This window comes from Pundamilia nyererei, unplaced genomic scaffold (assembly GCF_000239375.1).
Source record: "Pundamilia nyererei isolate P.nyererei 1_Seehausen unplaced genomic scaffold, PunNye1.0 scaffold00098, whole genome shotgun sequence".
Taxonomy (NCBI): domain Eukaryota; kingdom Metazoa; phylum Chordata; class Actinopteri; order Cichliformes; family Cichlidae; genus Pundamilia; species Pundamilia nyererei.
In genome coordinates this window covers 2,208,051-2,225,247 of record NW_005187499.1, presented here as the reverse complement: position 1 = coordinate 2,225,247, position 17,197 = coordinate 2,208,051, and the positions used below count along the sequence as shown (strand labels likewise).

The 17,197-nt window shown below is 39.9% G+C and overlaps 1 protein-coding gene across 10 annotated transcripts in view; it reads right to left on the bottom strand.

Moving 5' to 3' along the window:
- The window catches only part of ctnnd2b (catenin (cadherin-associated protein), delta 2b), a 231,489-nt gene that overhangs the window by 108,279 nt on the left and 106,013 nt on the right, over window positions 1-17,197 (bottom strand). For all 10 annotated transcript variants that reach the window (XM_005740267.1, XM_005740268.1, XM_013912714.1 and 7 more), the window contains 2 exons: window positions 1,732-1,766; window positions 333-449 (listed from right to left, as the gene is read on the bottom strand). In XM_005740267.1, coding sequence (XP_005740324.1) covers window positions 333-449; window positions 1,732-1,766 — 152 coding nt within the window. The remainder of the gene's footprint in view (window positions 1-332; window positions 450-1,731; window positions 1,767-17,197) is intronic.

Sequence of the window (17,197 nt, the reverse complement as noted above, 5' to 3'; positions counted from 1 at the left end):
GAACCTTGAACCTTGAACCTTGAACAGGCTTCATTAAAAAGGTTGCTGTTAATTCAAAGGAGGACTAAACATACTGCTGCACTGCCATGCTTCCTCACTAGTGGAGGAGGCTGTTTTTGTGAAGCGCACTTTCTTTGTGAACTCAAACACATTCAACAGGTTAATCAACCAAAACCTGGAGACTACGGCTCTCTGGGAATAACCATCCTCGCTGGTTTTGATTAGATTGTACCTTTCCTCTTCCAAGATATGCTTCTTTTGCCGTCTCAGGAAAGAAAACGGAGGAAGAATTGTTTCTCGTTCTACTCTCATCATCACAACATTGATCTTACTGTCTCCTGTAGAAGTGTCCTGTGAGTCCAAGATGCCTGATTCCTGGAGCGATCGGATGCAGGAGTCCACCAGCTCTAGGCCTGTTGTCAGCTCCTCCTCTATGTCCTTCTGTCCATCTACATGTGCAGGAAGAACAGGAGACAAACATGAGCAGAAATTCATACACTTACACATCATGTGACTACACTATTTCTTACAGTTAGCAAATGAAGAGCCACATGCAGACTCCCAATGACTCTCATTGTCTCTGCTTTCTGTCTATTGTGTTTGTAACCTTTCATTTTCAACTCATCCTTTAACCAGAAACCCACCTTTGAATATAAGCAACTGGATCTTAGACTATAACACAATTCTAGACAAGTTTCAACAAAAAAATATTCAAAATCATTGTCATTTAACTGCAGATTAGTTACCCAAGAAGTGGCTTTACACAGTGACACAGAGCAGCATGCAATGGCGATCAATGGGCCAAGGGTAAAGGCCTAACTGATAATCCAGCAACAAATCTTGAGGTCTACCTTGTACTTAGATACCAGCCGTTTGTCTGTCAGAAAGAGGCTGATAACATTCCCAGTGTTTTCAAGTTAAAGTGGGCTGCCAAGGGGGATAACAGCTTACAAATGAGTCTTAGGAGCAGCATTAATCTCTTATCAAGACAGAAGAGAAACGGTAATAGTAGAGGACTTAGTCAGTGGATTTAGGAGGCAGATTTTATTGACTTCAACTGACACAATTCTAGATTGATGATGTTGATGCTGTTGGTGAAGCATTTCCAGGGGTGTCTGAAGCATTCCACTAGAATTACTCCTACCCTCACTAACAAAAGCTAAAAGTCATTTTCAAATCTGCCCCCCCCCGCATAGCGGAATGGATAAAGACCGCGGCAGACATTGAAAACTTTCACTGTGGAGGGTTTAAACCACAAAACCTCCGCGCTTCCTATACAACTCAGCGTGACTGACAATGAGGCAGAGAGAGGGAGACCTAAGTGTCACGCATGGGAGGTATTTCTTCAGCTAATAAATGCCGTCAAAGAAGTTGTCAAGCCTGGAGAAGTGTCTTAATTTGACTTTCAAATTGCCTAAAAGCTCATTGATTCTCATTGTCCTTTATGGAAAGCACATCCCATCTGGCACCCTGAACAGGTTAAACTAAATACTCAGAATTATTTGCAAATGCTGCTTTACTCAGTTGTCAGATGGTTTGAGGTGTGGTGAGAGAATCTCACCCTTTTATTGTTAACTAACCTTTATTGGGGTGGTTTAAGACCACCGCAGTACTTTCTAAAGAACTACATCAATATATATAATATTATATAGGACGAGATTACAATGCAATAAGCACAACCAGCAAAGCGCAGCGCTACAGTACAAACAGTGAATAAGACAGTCACATTACCTTGATTATTCCAGCGAAACTTCTCATCTGCTGAACTGCAAGAGACAAACGAGAGAAAGAAAAAAAAGTGTTAATATACTGTGAAATGTTGTTCTTTGGTGGAGCACCATCGGGATACTTTTAGATTGACGGTAGTCCATTAAGCCACACATGCCTTAAACTGTGTTTCCCATCCATGTCCACTGCGTAGGTTTGCGATAAAAACGGGAATACCACACAAAATGCTGCTTTCTACGGTTTGAACTCTTATTTTTTCGCTGAAGGATGAAAACATACAGACTTCAGATTCTTCAGTACCTTGGGAACAGAGACCCTTCTCAAAACCAATAACATACACTCCAAAATGCCTTATTATCAAAGTGAAAACAAGGTTGCTTTTGAATTTCTCTTTTTGTGAACTTGTTTGGGGTATTTGTTTATCCCTCTACAGTGTTATCTTGTCATGGGAATGATTTCAGAAGGGTAAGCACAAAGGGATTGGAGATAAGAAATATTACTAAAAGGGTGGTGAGAAAACATCAGTTCAAATAGGACTAGAGAAGTCTGCCTGTTTTTCTGCACCAGTGAAACACAATAATAAAAAAAATATAAGATTCCATACACATCTGCACTGATTTGGTACGCAGTAGTGCCAACAGATAAAGCACGGAGTACCAATGCTGCTCACAAGTGTCGGCGTTGCTCCTGAAATTCCCTGTGCATTTACTGTGTTTACAGACCGTCTTCAGCTTTGTCTTGGCAGCCAATAACGTATCTTCACACAGACTCCCATTTAGTGTTTCAACACAGCCATAATGTTACATATAACAAACAATGCTGACAGGCCTACGCATTTCTGTTTCAGTTGTCATACAACTGCGTGGTTATAAGTCTCACGCAAACTCATTTCCTCTTCTCTCCTGTTATTTCCCCTCTCGTTCTGTCCTACCAGGTAGCAGAGAAGTAATATTTGCTCCTTGAATTTCATTACATAGCATGTACACAACCATGTCAGCTCCTTTTACGCACTTAATTTGTTGATTTGTTTGCTAGTTCATTCAGGATATTTGATGGCTATGTAAAGGCGGTTCTGCCTGTGATTTTGTGTGGATTGGCACCCTGAAACAAACATATGAGAAACTATATTGCTGTTTTTTAGTGTTTACTTACAGTGGTATTCTTGTTGTGACACACACACACGCACAAACACACACACACAGTAATTCTATACAGCTTTCGACTGTAGCAACGTCCAATAAATCTTTGAAGACTCCTCTTGTATATTCTCTCTGTAACTCCCCAACCAGTGATATTTGTCAGAAGACATTAGACACCAGAGCACGTAAATTCCTATTAATCTTACAAATTCAGAAAACCTCCATTGTATTATGATCGCCAAGATGTTCAGTGTAAATCAATATCAACAAGATTTAAACCTTTGTAATCCACACACACTAAATAACCCTTGTGTTTGTGTCAATACGTGACATAACACCAAAATAATAACATTCACCCATGTAAGTAGGCTACAGGCTCAGTAGAGCAAACAAGTGGAGTGACTACACATCATGTACTGTATTAAGTACAGTGTTACTGTTTTATTACTCTGAGTAAAAGTATCATTTCCAAGTTGTTTTTCCTGCTCAAGGATTAAAGGCTCTTGGTAATTCCGATTTCCTGTATTCTCCTTTGAGGCCTGTTTGCTGAAACGAGCTCGAGGGCTTCAAGTTCTACTTTTGGAAAAGTTCCTTATCCACCTCAATTCCTGGATGACCAACCGCCTGTTGATAAGACTGACATTCCCAAAGGTTACTCTGTGCCTCTGAGCCTGAAAATTAAAATTACTATGATCTCCTTCTTTCAGCTGCTCCCTTTAGGGTACTCCATAGTGGATCATCTGCCTCTAATCCTAACTCTAGTATTCAAACCCTCTACATGAGCTCTCTCACTACATGCACAAAGCTTCTCTGTGGTCTCTCTTTGGCGCCTGCCTGGCAGCTCCATATTCCACATCAAAAAGGATAAAGGTCCAGTACATCCACTGTCCCTCCAGTGCACACGCCCAAGTATGTCAGATTTGCCTCACTAACCAAACTACTCAACCTTAGTTGTCCATTTGATATACTCATTTCTAAACCTGCCCTTCCTAATTACTTCTAACAAGGAAGGTAAAACGGTAAAATAATGACACTATAATATAGTGTACACTAACAATATGTAAAAACATACAAAGAGATATGACTTTTCACAATTTTTTCTTATGAAAATGGACTTTCATGTCTTTGTGGTGAAGTTAGAAGCAGTAAGTGACTAATTTAGCTCAAAGGCTGGAAGGAGCCTAAAACTGGTTTTAGTTTTCTTGTTAGCATACAGAATTCAAAGCGGTATCAATCTCCCCATCAAACCTCATACCCTTATAGCCACAGTGTACCCATGAGAATATGGGATAACACACGCCTTCACAAGCTCAGATGATTTCAACCAGGTTTGTTGAGCATGACACTGAGCTCACTGTACTCAGATGGCCTCCACAGTCACCACATTTCAATTCAAGAGCACCTTTGGGACGTGGTGAAATGAGAGAGTTCCATCACAAATGTGCAGCTGACTAATCTGCAGTAACTAGGTGACGCTGTTGAAGCTCATGAAGAGTTAAAGGCAGCCCAACCCAGTAGTTGGGCTGCAAGTGCATGTTCTTACTCACTTCTTCTGCTCATTGAGCTGGGAACCCGAATGGTGTTAACACCGAAAGGGCACGTTTGAACCCAAACCATGACCTATTCGTCTTGTGGTGGCTACACCTAACCAGTAGAGCTGGGCGATATAAGATTTTTTCATATCACGATATGTTTTTTTCCATTTCAGGCGATAACGATATATATCACGATATAAGCCAAATAACGATATTTGTAAGATTTAAATGTGCCGTTGCTCACAAGTAAAATGTGAAATAATCAGCAGCTTGTTTTTATTTAAATATTTATTTCCCATAATAAGTTCAACAGGGTAGATGTACTTAAGGAACATGAGACTTTTTCAGATAATTAAAGGCAAATATTGCAAACTACACAAAAGGCAGCCGCTAAAGCGTTTAAGTTTAAAAATAGAACAAACGAAACAGACTAAATTGTCAATTCCACTTAGAAACAAAATATTAATTCTAAAAATAAATCTTAGTTTGTTTTACAGAAGAACAGACAAAATTGACAAACTTTTGTCAATATCAAATAAACTGAGAACTAAAAGGAAATTCTCAATCTCTCCTTGTTGTATAGCTTAGCTTTTCAAACAGTTTTAACAGTTACTTTAGTCTGACAAAAGCCGAATGACGAATTAGCGCTTCCAGTCAGAGACTGAGGCTACGTCCACACGTACACGGGTATTTTTGAAAACGGAGACTTTCCGTTTTCGTTTTAAAAAATAATCCCATCCACACATAAAGGAAGAAATGAAGGAAAACGCTGCTATGAACATGCCAAAGCAGCAGGTGGAGCTAGATTCCTAACCGTGCAGAAATGTTGGCCAATCAGAAGTCTAGAAGCCTCGGTGGGAAAAAGTAAACAAAGCTGGGGCATAGAAGCAGAACCGAGTCGTATGTGTGGAGGGACAGTAACTGTGTGTATATGTAAGCATTTAAACACTGCGGAGAGTAGAATTAACAGTAACAGTATTGTAGAAATTCATTTCACCGAAACAATTACGTGGCGCACAGTGTGACGTCAAAAAATGCGCACACCTTTGACGCTGCGTTTTCTCCGTTTTTCTAGTCCACACGTAAATGCAAAAACGGAGTTTTCAAAAGTCTTCGTTTTCAGTGTCCAAAAACGCCGTTTACGTGTGGACGAAAGGTGCAAACTCATAGAAAAATCTGCGTTTTCAAAAATACCCGGGTACGTGTGGACGTAGCGCATGCACCAGTTTATTGTATTTCCAGACTTGCTTTCAGAACAATTTACAGTGCACGCTAGTCTGTTTTTTGTCAGACTTGAAATAGCCGAAATACCTTCACACTACGGAACTTCTATGGCTCTTCCGTTCGACAATCTCTCCGGCATTGGAACCATCATCTGTTTTCTCTTCGGTAACCTTTGGTCACGCTCGGTTGATTTCTCTAGTCGGCACACTCATTTCCTCCATTACCCGGGCGGTACGGTCGCTGGCTGCTTCCCAAACAAATACACATGTGCGGCTTGGCACTTGTGCTGTACATAACAAGTCACGTGACGTGACGCTGCGGCTGTGATTGGTTCGGCTCTGCGCTACTTAATTTGGATTGGCTGTTCTTTTTTTCTTTTTTTTTTAAGAGGACAAGAGCGGCGAGGTCTATCGCGATAGTTTAATTTTTCTATCGAGAAAAAGTTATATCGCGATACATATCGTTATCGTTCTATTGCCCAGCTCTACTAACCAGTGAATGAAAACTGAATTTAAAAGTGAAAATGTCAGATAAAACTAATTAAAAACAGAGGATGGTTCCACTTGATAGCTGAACCTTAGATAATCTACAACACTGTTATGTTTAAATAGTGCTTGTAGAGCTTTTACATTACATTGTATTTTATTGGCGAGACAATACTTTTACTTTAAACCGTAATTGGGAATACAGTCTAGCTGCATGGGAACGTAATTTTTAGGAGACAGGCTGGTATTAAATCTTCCCATTGATTACCTGCATTTTCTGTGGGTGTATGTGGTGTATGATGGATTGCGAGAGGGAGCCAAGCGGTATATGTTAATGGGGCCTTTTGTCAGCATAGCAGACTCCTCATCCATCAGACGTTATTATCCCAAAAAAACACAGCCATGCACTTGCACAAACACTCCTCCACAGACACAAGTCTTGGAAGCACGCAAAGCACACAAATGCATTACACAAAGCAGGGAAGCAGAGAGAGACTAAAGCCCCATGTCTGGGAGGATGGAGTGTGTTTATATCAGACAAACACCTTTGACGGGGCAGGATGATGAGGATTATTATGACCGGTCTGGGCTCCGACAGGCAGTACTGATGACACAGACTGAGTCAATGTTTTCTTAAGAGTAGAGCAGGCTGGTCCTCACATACTTTTCCTACATTTGTTGGTGTCAAAATGATGCCTCACTGCTCTTGAATATGCCTGAGTGGAGATGAATGTGTGTTATTTAGCAATGGCCAAGATGTGATGCAAGTAAAAGTCCATGCAAGCTGAGCGCTCATGTAGACACCTTGCTGGAAACTGAGGGAAGAGGCCAAGTGGTGTTAGCTTCAAGTGGTTATATCAACACGGGGCTGAAGCTGGAATATAAAATAGTCCAGAGGGTGTTGGATTTTTGTCAGAATTGGGTGAAATGTAGAACTTTATTCTTCATTATCAGGACAGGAGCAGAGATAAGTAATGAGTTAAACGAAGGAATCGGAATCAAAGCTCAATCTTGGAGTACAATATGCACAATGAGACTAGCATCTAAAAATCCTTAATCTAACACACGATCATGAATCAGGGTCGAAATGTGATTGTAAATAACTCACGGCAGACCCGTCCACACAGTAAGGCTTTTCAGGATATACTTTATTCACTCGGTTGCTGTTTCAACACTACTTGGCTTTAGCTTTGCGGCTCCCAGCCACACACACCAACAACAACCCAATCTCAGGACCCAGTACAGATTTTAAAGCCGGCTAGGCGTGATTGTGGATGCCATGCAGGTGAGTCCGCATCCCCAGCAGTGGAATTGCAGACCACGCCGGGGAAGGGTGACGCGTAGATTATTCGAACCTAAGGCTGTGTAAGCAAGACTCTCACAGCCACGCTAGGCTACAGAGATAGCTTTTACTTCTAGTCATGTGATGAAGAAAGTTTTTTAACCCTTTCATGCATGAATTATGCCAACCTTAATCAGGATTTTTCTCTTACATCTTTTTATTCATCTTTAGGCATGAAAAAAAGATTTTTGAACTTCTTTTTTAAACATGTACTTTTCAAAGACTTTTTTACACGTCCGCTCAGGTGGACAACAACACCTTTGGAGTGGGTGGCAGGGTATGGGGTGACACATCAGTGTCCAATGTAGTGGTTTATGTGCAAATATACCATTGACACTGTCACAAATACAAGAAAACAGCCTTTGAATAGCTGTCCACTGTAGTGAACACTATGCGTGAAAGGCTTAAAGACTAATAAACTAGTTAAAAAACTAAGTACACCTCATCATTCAGTAGCTCATAGAACCACTTCAGCAGCAAAAACAGCATAAATATTGAAGCTTTATCAGTGTTCTGCATCGTTGTGCAAGAATTTTGGCCCACTGTTCTTTACAAAGTTGCTCCAGTTCATTAAGATTAGTGGGCATTCATTTATTCATTTGACTAGGCCATTGCAGCATTTATATTTCAGCCATTCTGTTCCATTAGATTTGCTGGCTACTTGAGATCATAGTGCTGTTACATGACTCAATTTCAGCTGTCAGACAAATGGACTCACATTTGACTCTAGAATACTTTGGTATACAGAGAAGTTCATGGCTGACTCAATGACTGCAGGGCGCCCAGTTCATTTGGCTGATAAAAAAGCCCAAATCATCACTCCTCCAGCACCGTGCTGACAGTTGGTAGAGGCGTTTGTGGTGCGTTTATGCTTTGTTTTCCCTAAACAGGAAGTTGTGCATTTGGGCTAAACATCTTCAGTTTGGTCTCATCTGTGCAGAGGACATTGTTGGATATATAAGTCTTGTGGTTTGATTGATGCAGATTTGCAAATTTTATCCATGCTGCCATGTTCTTTGTAGAGAGAAGAGGCTTCCTCTCGGAAATAACTCCAAACAAGCCATACCTGTTCAGTCTTTTTCTAATTGTAACATCAGGAAATGTAACATTTAACATGGTAAATGAGTCTAGATGTACCATTACCTTAACCTGAATATTCCAGACCAGACAAATGGCAAAACATCTGCTTTTATAGAAGTAACCACACGTGTCGATGACCAGTTAATCAGCTGCTTTTGATTACCGGTACCTGGCTGCTACTTTTAATTCCTATGGAAATAGTGAGGGTGTATTTAGTGTTTCACAGGAATGTGCAAGACAGCTTTCCTGTGATTTTTTTTCTTCACATGACTGTAAATGCTAACATCACAGTGACATTGTTAAGATGTTGATGTCTGACTATAACAGCCCCCTGGAAATTTGCCTGTGGTGTGATTTTAATGGAAAATGACATGGTGCACCTGAGCTGCAACTATCCTTCATCTCTCCCTCTGCAGTTCTTTCTGCTGCTTGCCACCAGCTATATCTAGTCAGTGTTCACTACCTGAAACAGTTCATGTGCCTTCTGGCCCAGGAAACAGAGAGAACTGGTGCTTGTCTCCCATTGAATCTCTATTGTGCATCAATGAAATTTGACAGTATAATTAGTGGAGCAAAAGAAGACTAATTGACAGCGTGATCATCTTACCTGCTGCGGGTCATGTCACTGCATAGTACTTCATCAGTGCTAATGATACAGTGCGTGTGTGCACGTGTGAGTGTGGCTCGTTTTGTGTTACATACAGAGCTTAAATACTACAAACTTAAACATTAGCCTTAGATATATATATATACTGTGGGTGTAGAAAAAGCACAAGACTATACATGTCAATGAAAAAGCAACAATTTTGCTGCGTGAGCACAAAACACAATGATATTACAGAATCTGACATGAAATGATCTGAAGTTAAGGACAATGTTGTTTACTGCAAAAGTGCTCAGCTACAATACCGGATTATCTCAAAATTCCCCCCAGGCTATTTTTAGAAGCAAGAACAACTGACCTTGTAAAATTAGGATTATAACATGAGACAAACCTCCCCTCTAGTGTGAAAGTCAAATGCAGAAAGGCTCCATTCCCATTCCCAACAAGCTTGGCTAAAACCTGACTGGAAAGATTGGATACACTAATTAGTTAGAAGTAATTACCAGGCCATTTATTTCCAAAACCAGGACAAATACACACTGTTACCTGTCGAGTTAATACTTACTGAGTGTATTGTGGATAGCTCCAACAAGCCGCATAAAGGGCACAACATCTTGAGAGACTCTTGCTACTTTAGACCAGAGACAACAGACTACTTTTTATACTGCCCGTTTTTCAAAAGGACATGGATTTACTCCTTATTTTCTTAAAATGCAACTTAACAAACTCAATTTTAAGCCTGTGAATGTTTACCTTTTGGAAAACTGTTTTAAGGGTGACAGGTAGATTACTAGAACAGAGTTTTGGACCAGTGAGGCCAGTGCCCGAGTAATCACTGCTACCTCATAACCAATGGGCTAGGTAGGACTTGAAAAGCACCATATCTGTAATGCAACAACCCAACTGCTGTTTAAACCATTTGTTTATGAGGGACAGCCAATTAGAAGAAAGTTGGCTTAAAGTAAAGGTGGCCTTACAAGAAGAGAAGCTAAAACTTTGTGGAAAAAATACAAATATTGATCTGGAAATAAGCAAAAATTCTTTAAGAATTCTAAATGTACTCATGTGAAGTAAGAGATGAGATGTTGAGGGTTCATATTATACTGTATGGAAGCATATTAACAATGCATTCTTCAAAACCAGTACAAAACCACCATAAAATGTCTGAATTTTGAAGGGCTGTAGAAGTTCTAGTTAACTTTAAAATGAGTCTATTAGGCTGTATTCCACAGTACCTGTCACAGCTGCTGCCATTTTAGGCCTATAATTCAAATCTTACAATAAGTGGGAACGTAGGCCCGTGTGTGTCAAAATAAGAGGACAATTTGAGCTATAATTCAAATCAAGCAAATAGCAAGTTAGGTAAAAGCTCTCTATTCCAACACTTGAGCCTAGCTATGACAATTTTAGTTAAAAGCCCCACTTGGAACTTTCGCTTGGATGAAAGAACAGATGGGAAGTGTACCACTCTGTCATTTTGTAATTTTAAATAATGATCAACTCTCGTTGTACAATGTGACCTGATATTTTCAGATGCTTTAAAGGATGCATTTTGGCTATTTGGGTCTAAAAAACAACAGGTAATGTCATAAATCCACTGCTCTCTAACCATCTAATCTCTCTGACTGACTGGACTGCTGCATTAAGAAAGAACAGAGGACGACTGAGAGAAGCAATATGATACACAAACAGCGAGAGAAAATATGAAAGAGATACACAGAGAGGCAGAAAATGAAGGGAAGGGTGTAATATAATGCAATACAAAGATCTGAAGAGGAAAGACAGAAGATGATGGACACCGGCAGAGAAAGAGGAGAGAGCTCTGTTAAATCCAATGAGAGGGGCTTAAAAGAGCGAATGCCAAGATAGCAATGAAAATCCCATCATTTTATCCACCCAATAAACACATTCTAAACCCTGTCCATATAATCCATCTATTTCCATGCGTTCCATATTATCTGTTATCTGTGCTGACCACAATGCCGGTCCTCTTGTAGACAGAGCAGTTAGATAATAGAGCCACCCATAAAGGAAAGCAAAGGCCTTTTTCACTCTTGGAAACCATCAAACAATAGTGCAGCTTGTGTCAGCGCTGATTTAGATTCAAAAGCTGAAGCCACACTGTGGTTATTAATTTACTCAGGGCCATTTTACAGACATTACTTAAAAAACAAACAAAAACAAAGTGAAAGGCTTTTATAATAAAAACAAAGGGGATGGCTTTTACAAACGTAGATTACTTTTGCATAAATTTCAATCGACATTAATCATGGGTTGTCATCCGTGAGATTCATAGTTACCTTTAACTGCTTTGTTTAAATCTTGTGCAATTTGATTTACAATCTCCACAGCTATGATGCAGCACTTTTGCAAAGCTTATGGTCATTGAAAGAAAGTGAGAATTTGCATCAAAATGTGTCAAAGTTTTCCCTTAATCATCAAGAGAAGAAAAGAGCGGACTTGCTTTGTTATTCCCGAAAACCTCATCGATATTCATTCTCTTTATTCGTATGGCCATCAGTCACTGCTACTTGACTGTGCTTTACACATATTGATGTATTTTTGGCAGTGATGTGTACTTTTTCTGTCAAAACCTCCCCCCCACACTGATACTAATATTAACCGATGGCGCGATATGGCAGCCTCGCTTCTGTCAGTCTGCCCCAGGGCAGCTGTGGCTACAACTGTAGCTTGCCTCCACCAGTGTGTGAATGTGAGAGTGAATGAATAGTGGAATTGTAACGCGCTTTGAGGGCCCCGAAAAGCACTATATAAATGCAATCCATTATTATTATTATTATTATTAATTTGTGCCACAAAATGAGGTAAAAATCATTTCAAACATTTCAGAATGGTGTAAGCGATCAAATGAAGGAGAATAAATCAGTAAAGAGACTTGATGTATATACGGCATTCACTGAAACGTGTGGACTCAGCAGTCACTTTAATGTGATGGCAAGTAAAGCTATTCTGGATTACTATGTTGGACCTGGCTATCGTGGTTGAGTATGGTGTTTAGATTTCTATATTTCACCCAGTCACACATAAGGTAGCTTTTGCAAAATCTCAGCAATCAAAAAAAAATAAAAGTGACTGAATACTAAAACTACTACAGCCAATTTGTTTATGCTGTATATGTGTAAAAGAAAAAAAAATGAGAGGTGATATATCAAATTTTTAAATCACCAAATATCTGTATTCATCTTAAAAATTCTGTATTGGTGGGGCTCTAAATACACCAATTAACTCTGGCAAAAATTACAAATTTAATCTACATACAAATTCACATTCATAAGAACTAATTATATTCAGAGTCCAGCCAGAACCTCATAGTTATATTTCTCGAAATATAGTGGTGTATATAGGAATATAACATGAACACAACCAGTTGGCAACAAATTGAGTCAAGTTTCCTGATGCAAACAACCACTGACTTTTCCTAGTTGCAAAGAGGTTGCCATCCTATTTTTACTGCAATGTAAATGATCCAAAAAGCAGCTTTTCTAGATGCTATAAAGCCAACAATTTTAAAGTTAATACAAAATTATATTTTCAAGTGAACATATTGCATCTATATGACAAAAGAATGGTTTAGGGTATATATGTTTTAAACTGATTTTATATAGTAAATGGCAACAATGGCTGACAATACATCAGCAAAAATATTTATGGTAAGTTACTCCATAATGGAAATGATAAATGATGATAAAACGGGCCATCAAAGCTACACCAAGCTGCCTGGGATTGTAGAGCTGTGTGATCATTCTCTATGGAGTCGTAACTACAGCTTTGAAGATACAGTCTGCAATCCAGATAAAACTTTATGTAATCAGTAGCTTTTAATTAAATGTTAAAAAAGAAACCCATTTTGAAGTAAATTATTTATAGTGACTTCTGACTATTAAATCCTGTTCTTGTCCATTTGTCACTTTTGGGGATTAGATGAATTAGCTCACTATGAGTCTGTGCAGTTGACATGCTTTATGTACTGTACTTTAAATAACCATGACCTTCTGTATTGACCCAACATCAAACAACCCATAATTCATCAACCAACTGTTTTACTGGTGACTCTTCATTTTAGGCTATTTTACAATAAGACATTTGCAATAAGCCAGATAAGCCAAATACTACTTATGAAGAAACTGGGTATGACTGGAGGATAACAGCAGGAGCCATGAGACATGAAAAACATCTGTAAACTGTTTTCCTTGTGATAACAGCATTCTGTTTCTGCTGTAGGACCTTGGGTTTAACTTACCCTTTTCAAGAATACATAGCCAGCACTGCAAAATAACAAGTTAGAAAACTCTGAGTGACTCTTTTCACATTTCCACGTTCTTTCCATAATGTCATTTTATACATTTATTATAGGCATATTGACTGTGGCCACTTTGGTCCAATCCACTCTATTACTGAAGCTATTAGGTGAAATTTGATTAGAAAGATAGCAGGAGCTTTCAGTGGTACAGGTCACTGATGGAATTAAATATAGCTGATAGTCTCAGTGGAGCTGCACCGTGATAATGCTTGTTTTTTTAAGATAATGCAAAGATGAAGAACATCCTTTTTATAAGGAGTAAAACAATCCAACAGAAAGGGGGAGGTCGGTCAATGTGCAAGGCTTTTGTAAGTGTTAATCTGAGTATCACATGTTATGTTTGATACATAAACATGTGATACTTTGTTTCAACAGAATACATTAAATAGCATTTCATCATATTGAGATTTGTTAAGAAAATGAACAGATAAGCACACAGAGCCATGCTGAATTCAGCGATGGATCTTCTTGAACTGAACTTTTAGCATAAATTTCCAGTTACCCTTGGTGGCATTCAGGCAGCCCATCAGCCAGCCAGGGGAAAAGACCAAGCACATCCCAGAATGGCTATTGTAGCCCTTTAATTACAGTCTGAGCTCAAAGATGGAGGACCCCAGTGTGCTTTGTAACTACGTGCTTTATCTTGCCCAGTCACATGAGTTTGACTTAATTACGCATTATGCTGGAACAATAGCTAACTGTTGCTGCTTTGTCCAGGTACTATCTAACTTGGCTGTATCTCATATCTCAAGAGAGGAGAGAAATGAACGGGTTGAAAATGTCAACAGCCTTGGGATAATGCTGAACACTGTGACTTATACAGAGGCTATGTACTGCATAATGCGGGCCAGGATCAGGTAATGAGATGACAGGGAATTCTTCAACCCAGGGTCTCAGCATCTCTGCAAGTCAGAGACCATCCTGTTGGGGGTGATTTAAGCAAGGCAGTTAATCCAAATCCTAACCTTTGACGACTTTGGAGAAGCACAAGGAGTCGATCGCAGTGATAGACCTACTAGGCGATAAACTTACCTGTATGTGGAGCTCTCTTTGGCGTTAAATAAGCTCCAATCTTATTAGCTGCAAAACGAAGCTAATGAGGAGGTGCAAAAAAACTGCAGTTCCTCTAATGGCCACTTGAGGCTGGCTCCATAAGCAGGTCAATCCCCTCAAGACTCCAGTGTTAAAATGTCCAACTTCACAGCACGAACATGTACAGTCTGGTCTCAAAACTTTTTTTTAAACACAACTCACCCATTTAAACCACAATAAGGATAGCATTGTGTATGATTAGGGGCACAGTCACAACATCTGATTGTACAAAAACACATCTGTTCATTTTTAGCAAGTAAGTATGTTTTATTCTAAGGCTTGGCAAGCTCTATCACATTTATTATCACAGATATCTAAGAATAAACCTATCCCAAGAACCTAGCTCATCAGTGCTAATCTTAGATTACAATTCCCAAGGTCTGTCCTCTCATTCAAATATGGCCTAAATTGCTAAGTTTTGTGCTTCAAACTGATAGTCCACAAGCTCATTAGAGCTCCTGTCTTGGGGCACTTTCAATCTTCCAGTTAAGTAAATCTCAAAAGGTTGATTCTGTTCATCTGGACGTAGTTTTCAGTGGGAGAAACGTTTCATCACACATCCAAGTGACTTCTTCAGTCTCATTAAAGTTCCTCTTTAATGTAAAGTTGATAGTTTTTCAGTGGTTTGAAGTTATCTAAGCTTGTGGTTTATCTTTCTGTGCCACAGGTGTACTCCATCTAGTTGTTGGGACATCACAAACAGAAATAACACAGTCTATTGGACATTACCCAGCTGGCCAGAAACATGATCTTAATAGTGAACAGATTTGCCACCTACAGAACGGGTACGTAAATTGTTTGCCAACCAGGTTCACCATATTAAGTTAAATGTGTTTATAGCTTGCTTTCTCGGCCCACAAGAGAACACATATTTAAACAGGAGGTTTTTGTCCTCCCAAGTTAACCAAACTTGATCAAGATGAGAAAAGTGCTCACTTTTGTAATGGTCACTTGTTGTTGCCAAATCTATTTCCTCATTTACGCCTGAGGATATTAGAGGTCTGGTGATTTCATCCTTAAACAAAAAGGAAACACGTACGATGTGAGGTGTCTGTGTGTGTTAGCACTTAGGTCACAAAGTCGGATTTCTTGGCTCTCTGTCAGAGCATGCGCGTTCTTACGCAGAAGAAGAAGGAGAAAAAAATCAACTTTTTGCAGTTGCAAACAAAATAACGCTGCTTTACACCAGATTGCAATCGGCAAGGAAAATAACACCAACAGGAAGCAGGACTCTACGTCTGGCTAAGAGCGATAATATTTTTTAGTGAAATTCTGCTCTTTTTTTAAATGAAAAAAGCACAGCGTGAGATGCCAAACTGGAGCTAGGACAGTGAAGGTGACGGGAGATATCGTCTTGTCTGGTTCTGATGTACAGGAATTCAGGCAAGGTAGAGCAGAGCTTCATTTTCCTCCCTTCTGCCATCAAGAAAGGAACACGAGACCCTTTGAAGCGAGTGATTAAAGCACAGCAGGATGAGGAGCAGCTCGCCATTTCTGTTACCCCGTCCACATGCTCCAAACAAATGGTCGGAGAGGGGGGAGGAGGAGGAGGGAGGGAGAAGCAGAAGTCTCCTGTGACCCACTAAATTGGTCAGATTGACTCACTAGTCTGCCAGTATGGGAGACGGCCATTTTGACTTGGGGCCAAAAGTTAAATGAGAGGCGAGGAGGAAGACATGTTGGTTCTCTGTGTGAGACCAGCCAGTCTTTCCAGAGCACTCTGTGAAATGCCCACAGACAGATAACATCACTACAAGTATCTATATGTATATGTGTGTGTATTGCTCTTGGCAGATAGCTAATACGCCCGCTAAAACTCTCCAACTATTCTGATCATTTGGGATTTCTCGCAAACAGACGTAGAATGAAATGTTTCTCGACAAACACGATGTCACAAATGCCTGGCTGTGATACATCTCTCTTCTAGTGCTGTAGGGGCATTTGAACCTTCCTTCGAGCAGAATAAAAGTCCTTTACATGACTATAAAGAGCCTGAGAGAGCAGCTCTTCAGTCGCAATCAGTCATCTGTTTCTGCCGAGCACCAAGCAAGCTTCTCCGGATATCAAGGGCCGAAATATTGAGCCTGTCAAGAGCTATAAATAAGTGCGGCTGTCAATAGACAAAACCTCCCTATGGGATAGCTGTTCAGAGGCCATTTATAAAAAAAGACTGCAGAGCCTTTCTCTCTGCAGGAATTGAGGTTTTGTCTTATAATGGACAGAGTACTTCAACTTTGTTACAAATCATTCACGTAACCCGTGCTGGCATGCTCTCTCATCTGCTGGTTATAGAAGCAAAAAGAGGATACTTTAAGGGAAAATGCTTCCCAAGCTGCTGCACTGAAGCACGACGTTTTATTTCCATCATTTCCACAGGGAATTTGTGTCCCTGATGCTGCTGTCCAGACAAGTTCTCTTCGAAAACCGATATATAACACAACCCTGCTGTCAAAACACTGTGTTTAGCCCGAGTGTTGGAGCTCTATCCGCAGTGCTGTACTGTGTTTTTCTCTCTTTCCAGATTGACAAGGCAAAGCTGTGGCCATCTACTCTCAAGCTAGCAAGTCAGATCAATTTTGCTGGCTCTGGATTTGGCCTGTTGCACACACACACACACACACACGCACACACACACACACACACACAC